Source organism: Charadrius vociferus, unplaced genomic scaffold (assembly GCF_000708025.1).
Source record: "Charadrius vociferus isolate BGI_N301 unplaced genomic scaffold, ASM70802v2 scaffold261, whole genome shotgun sequence".
Taxonomy (NCBI): domain Eukaryota; kingdom Metazoa; phylum Chordata; class Aves; order Charadriiformes; family Charadriidae; genus Charadrius; species Charadrius vociferus.
Window position 1 is genome coordinate 1,302,269 of NW_009646856.1, and position 6,332 is coordinate 1,308,600.

Consider the following 6,332-nt stretch of genomic DNA (forward strand, 5'->3'; position numbering starts at 1 on the left):
TTACTTCCTTCAGTCCTGATCCCAAGTAGCAATCTCCTGATTGTGCAGTGACCACTACATCAGCAAAGACTTTCTGTGAAGCTGCTGACAAAAACTGAATCACTGGAACTGACAAAGCCTTCATACTGAAGACATGTGGCTCACCTGCACAAAAAGCCTGTGCAGGCAGGCACAAGGGTTTAAATTTTACCCTGATAATATGAAATATGGAATTCTGACACGTTAAGAAAATGGCGACACACTGAAGTTATACTCAAGAAAACTAGGAATAAAGCCTTGATATTTTGTTCAAGAGACAAAGTTGCCTGGCCTGGGCATAACTTACTTGCTCCTTGCTCTTTTTCAGCCTAGCGTTCTCTTCCTGCACATGGTGAAGCTCGGATTTCACCTTTTCTTCACTTAGTTTAGCTTCATTAAGGGCTATCTGCACCTACATATGACACAAAAAGGAACCAAAAAGACAAAGTTGAACTGCAATGGAGTAAGAACTACATATTACTTGGTAACTGAAAAGAAAAAGGTATACACGCACAATCAACTTGGTATCTGCCAAGCTAGCATTTTCTATTACATCCTAGATACAAATTTTCCTGGTACAAGAACCTGCACCTGTGACTGTTAATAGGGTGTAGATAATGCTTTACCTCTGAAAGCTCTACAGAATGTACACTGACAGCCTCTTGAAGTTTCTCCAAGGACTTCTGGGTTTCAGCGATCTATATAAGAAAAAGATGAATGGTGACTTTGTATTAGCCTGGTACATGCCTTAGCCCGAGCGTGTAATTACTTTACTTGTATATTTTGGAAGCATAAAAGGAAAGTCAAAACACTGACAAATTTCCATTTAGAGCAGCCATTAGATTAGCGCAACACAGCACTGCCTTATCAGCAAGGCAAGCAATAGGAATGCACAACACATTAGAATCAACTTCCCCCTATGACTCCACCTGTCCGCAGCTGGGAAAGTTCCCTGTACACCTGCGCAGTCTAGAGTGAAAGTACCACGTGCTGCTGTCATTAGCAACAACCTTTGACCAAAACAAGACCAAAGAACTTGTTGGAGCTTACCATTGTTACAGAAAATCAGGCTTAAGGAGAAAAACCGAAAAAAAAAAAAAGAAAAAGGGAGAAAATAAACTAAAAAAACCCACCCCAAAACAAACAAACAAAAAACCCACAACAACCTCTAGACAAAAAGAACGAGGCAGCTTAGATATCTTCACGCTTATTACAGAACTAGATGCATCTTCTAAGAAAATATCTCCTACTAACCCAAAGCCTTCAGCCCTCAGTGTTAAGGAACTTCCTGGCCCTGGCTAGGAAATATTAGACTAGCCTATAACTCAAATACATCCATTTGTGTGTGAAAGCACATAACCACACAAGTTGATCAAGATCTTATTTAAAAAAAAAAATACAATCAATAGATTCTCCTGCTTGAGCTTGGGATGAACCTGAAATTTCATTTCAGTTCTCTTTTTGAGATGATTCATCTCATTTGCTGTACCTCTCTCTATTCACCCATTAGGTCATGACCAGCTTTTAGGGCACATTAAGTTAAGGACAATGTAAAACGTAAGTGTGATTGCTCTTACCTTGTTCTGTTTCTTCTCATTCTTTTTCCTTTCTGTTTCAAGCATTGTGTGCAGATTTTTTACTTTGTCATCTAGCTGACGATTTTCTTCTTCCAGTCCTTTGACAGTGTCCTTAAAAGAAAAAAGGAAGAGTAAAAGACCATCTAAAGCAAGCTATTTTACTAATCTTTTTCCTTTTGGTACAGAGACAGTTAATTGTTTCTTACCTTAAGCCCTGCAGTTTCATCTGACAGAATGTCCTTTTGTTCTTGGGCCACTTTCACAGACTCCTTTGCTTCCTTTATCTAAGCACACAAACAACCAAACAGAACTGAGGAAACTGACAACATAATATTCAGTAATAGGAAATAAAGATATTAGCTGTTGCACTGACTGTGTCATTAAACCAATAACAGAAAATTAGGAAGCAAAAGAGAAGAACCTAGAACAGTACCTTTTGATCATACTCTGAAATCTTTTCTAGGATTTCTGTTTTTTCTTGTAGAAGGTTTTTAATCTTCTCAGCAAGTTGCTTTTCAGTCACTAGGAAGAAAAAGAAAGTTTACAGTAACTGTACTTCATATCCTGGAGGGGAAAAAAGAAATAAAAATATTAGAGCTATCTTTACTACCGCTTTAGGGCACATTTTCAGCTAAGAATTAAAGCATAAATCAGGATAGTGTCAATTCCCTAACAGTCAGCCCTTTCTGCAGGAGTTTAAGCATCTCCAGCTTTCATTTAAAGTTAGGATTGAAAACAAGACAGTAAAGCTTTGAACACTGACACAAAACATATAGCTCTGGCATCCACTTCACAGAAGGTGGTCAGAGAACACATGGTAGAGCAGAGTAAGGTGCTGGCTACACGCAGATGAGGTGTGTTCAAGGAAAGAACTGGCAGTGAGGATGTCAGAGCAGTCTCAGGCTGCTGCTGTGACACTCGGGGAGATGCAACACCTTCCCTAACAACCACCTCTTCCTGCTTTATTGGAACTGAATGTTTGGTCAGCAAAGATAATAGGATGAAAGGTCTGAAAGACCTAGTTGGAATAGAAAAAGAGACTGTCAGCTAGCAGACAGCATCAGTCAAGGCACAGCACTGCTTTCTAACAGACCTCCAAAATGGCTGTGACCGAGCAACAGTTCTTTAGGCATGGATTTGTTCCTCAACCTAAGCAAGTTGCCAACCAACCCTCAGGATTAAAAAAACCCATTAACATACTTAAATTATTATTGCAAATTAAATTTAAAGCACATCCAATTGCCGTTCTTTTCCAAGTCCTAAACCACCCCAGTATTTGAACACCCCAAGCCTCATTTGCCTCACAGCAAATCCTGCAGCACAACAGGAAGCACTGGTTGTTCCAACTGCATCCCACAGGGCGCAATGGCAACTGCTACTCCTCCCTCCCCTCCTACACAAGGGCTTCTGGGTCAGAGCGCCCTTCCTGCTCTGGGGAGGGGAGAGCCAACAAGCAACTGCTGTGGTACAAGATAATTCTCAGCAGTTTTAGGGAGGCAGGAATCCCTGCATTAGCTTGGTCTCCCAATTTTACTACTGCCATGGGGAGTGGATAATAGATTTTCTCTCTGGTACTCCACTGTTAATATTCCTCTATTTTGGATAAAGATTTTAATAACAATATGATCTTTACCATGCTTGAAGAATATCTATTTGTTCTTAGCTTTACTAATTTCTATACAGTATTATACAGAAGAATATTTTTAGGGGGAAAAAAAAAAAAGAGGATTAGACCTGTGTTCATCATTTTTTCTGGGTGGGCTGCTAAGTAATTTCTACACCACCGATACTAATGTTTTCCCCCCTCCAGTAACAATAATTGTTGTGCAGTACAGAAATCACTTTACAGATCTACGGCATTTTTTTCAGCTTAACAATTCTGCATTAATTGTATAGAAGGAAACTGCAGTATAACTACGATGAAACTAGAGAGGAATGACTGATAGGCAGTACGGTTCGTGAGGAAGAAAGAGGCAGAGAGTTCACATGAAGAAAATTCTTTCATATTTTCGTTTTGTATTCAATTCTGAATTTCAGCAATCACCCTACTTTAAATTCTATTTCTTTTCCATTCAGCACACTTCAACTTTATATACTTGAAGCTGGAGATATGTTCTTGTAAAATGCGATGTGCTAGCCACAGGAATATCTGCATATGTAGGTCTACATTTAGAAAGTGTCTTTGCAACTGCACAGCAGTCAGTTTCAGGCTCCCCTCAATCCAAAAAGGTAAGAGAAACTAGCTGCTGCTTTTTGTGAGAAGCAACAAGCAAAAGCAGATCCACTGGTAATCAGAAAACCAAACCAAACTCTGTTCCACTACCATCGTACCAGTAAACCAATGGATCACATTTATACTGAACAAGGTGGAGCTTCTCCTTGACCTTTAATTTGCAGGTATGAGTTGCATTGTTTCTCTTAATCAAAGCATTATCAAAAGCAAAATGGAAATCCTCAGATTCAAGTAAGTATCATCTACTGGCCTAGGTTACACCATAACCTCAGACTTAGCATTCTCCTTGAAAGGGAGTGAAGATGAATGCCTGGGTCTCTGAAACAAATCTTCAAAACTTTTACACACCTAAGCAAATACACTGAAAAGCACAGAGAAACTTACCTTGATATATTCTACTCTTTACCTACAGAAGAAATAAATAAATAAGAAAAAAAAAAAAAAGAATTAGCCATTAAAAGTGATAAGTGAAAAATGTTGTTAAATTTCCCTATAGAAAAAAATCACCACTTATACGTGGATTAAAGAAGCATATGGAAAACACATCTAACGCTGCCAACTAGAGTGTTGAATAACACTACAAACAAGCTTAAGCTGTTTTCTAATAAAAGCTTCTACGTTAATGCCGTGTCCTAGAGCCTTAGTAAACGTGTTTACTCAGTCACTAAAAGGATGGCATTAACTGCCCACATCCAATTTCCAACGAAGAAAATGAAGCCATTTTGCATCAAACAACAGTCATGAACTTGCAAACATAAAAAAACACTTGCATCCCAGTTTTGATCCTTTTAAAGCAACGTGTGTTTACTGACAGTTGCTCATTTTGAAATTAACACCGTTACAGGAGAATTTCAGCAGCTTTCTTTTTATGTTGCTACATTAACACTAATTTGCATCTGAAACTGACCTAGTATAGTCAATATCAAAACTAAGCAATGAAAAAAAAAAGTACCAGTGTTGTTACAGATCATATTTAGTTTTAATTTATTTTTGTCAAGCAAAGATGAAGTATTCTACAGACTTCCAGAGCATATCATCACTGAACTGGACAGCTGTAAAATAAACTGTCCTATTAGATTTTCATCTATCAGTTCCCAAGGAGATGCACGGCTATACTGAGAGCTGGTGATGGTATTTTTCTTGCACAGAAAGTTATCCATGTAGAAAACAGAGGGACAAGTGCAGGGTGAGGAACAGAGCGGGAAAGGGAGTCTCCAGTGAGAATTAATATCAGATGTTTAGGGTCCTAAATACGGCACCTACAAGCAGCTGGACAGTATGACGGGAGCAGGGGAGGATTAACTGCTTGTTTTGGAGATAGTCGTCAACAGGCTCAAGCACATGGAAGGCTTCTATTTCAAAGACATGCTGACCCTTTCCTCAGCTTTCTTGATTTACATTATATTCCCTTATTTTGCTTTCAAAACTGACCCTTATAAAAAATCCCCAATTAATAGCTTAAAGGAAACACTTCTTAGCTTGAAGAAAATTACAACTTAACTATTAAGCCCAGCATTTAGTTCACGTTAACGCTCTAAATGTAAAAAGTAAAACCATGAAAGACTACATATTGCTTTGACACCCATAATGCTGGAACAGTTTAACTGTACAAAAGACTGTGCAGTAAGTGAAATATCAGCAGGCTTGCAAGCATGAAGTGTACTCACTGAAAGGCAGGTTCTCCAGAAAATTATAGCAAGTGTGGCAATTCCCACTAAGGCAGTGATAATAATAGGCTCCCATGGAAGTCCATGGAAATCAGGCCCAGGACGAATTTCCTCAGGCAGCGTAGCAACCAGCTGAAAACCGATAATATTGACAACTATGAATACGTTTTCATTAAATACTCAGGCAATCTAACTAATCTGCCAAATGCTTTTATTCCTCTCATAAAACCAAAGAACCATCTAGAGCTTTCCTGCAGTTTTTCTGTAAGCTGAAAACCGAAAATGAAGAAAACCACAAAGCAGCTCGATGCTTGCATTTCAACTCAGAAGTCTGAGTATCTGGAAGACACCTGACAGTAACAATCTGCTGGCAGAGAACAGCTACACCAAAATAAGCTGATACACTCATTCTACGTTACACAGCAGTACGCTATTTTATCTGTTTCTAAATAAAGCTATAAGGGTGGAAAAATATAGAAAAAAAAAAAAACAAAACCAAACCACAAAACCAAACAGCTTTACATCTGGACATCTGTAACAATCTAGTAAAAACGGCTCAGATCTTTTCCCCACTGTCACCCTGGTCACAGGGTCATATGTGTCTCGTCATACGTCTCTCTGAAGGCCAGAGAGCAGAAAAAGGTGCGAATGTACCTGGTACAGATTACAGGGCCGATACAGACATGGCGCTCGGAAAATAAACTGTAGCAGCCACACAGAAACGGCTGCCTTCTCCCTGCCTGCAACTGGCAGGAGCGTGAGATTAAAATGCGGGCACACACTTCCCCCTCCAAAGCCCGACCTAGGGGCGAGCTGGCGTTTTTGCAGGCACCCTCT

General features: G+C 39.3%; 1 protein-coding gene across 1 annotated transcript in view; it reads right to left on the reverse strand.

Annotated features, from left to right (window-relative positions):
* MIA3 (melanoma inhibitory activity family, member 3) overlaps positions 1 to 6,332 on the reverse strand; it is a 28,143-nt gene that overhangs the window by 7,877 nt on the left and 13,934 nt on the right. The window contains exons 7-13 of the mRNA XM_009894340.1: positions 5,496 to 5,650; positions 4,213 to 4,234; positions 2,029 to 2,117; positions 1,802 to 1,879; positions 1,596 to 1,706; positions 645 to 716; positions 326 to 430 (exon numbers count right to left, since the gene is read on the reverse strand). Coding sequence (XP_009892642.1) covers positions 326 to 430; positions 645 to 716; positions 1,596 to 1,706; positions 1,802 to 1,879; positions 2,029 to 2,117; positions 4,213 to 4,234; positions 5,496 to 5,650 — 632 coding nt within the window. The remainder of the gene's footprint in view (positions 1 to 325; positions 431 to 644; positions 717 to 1,595; positions 1,707 to 1,801; positions 1,880 to 2,028; positions 2,118 to 4,212; positions 4,235 to 5,495; positions 5,651 to 6,332) is intronic.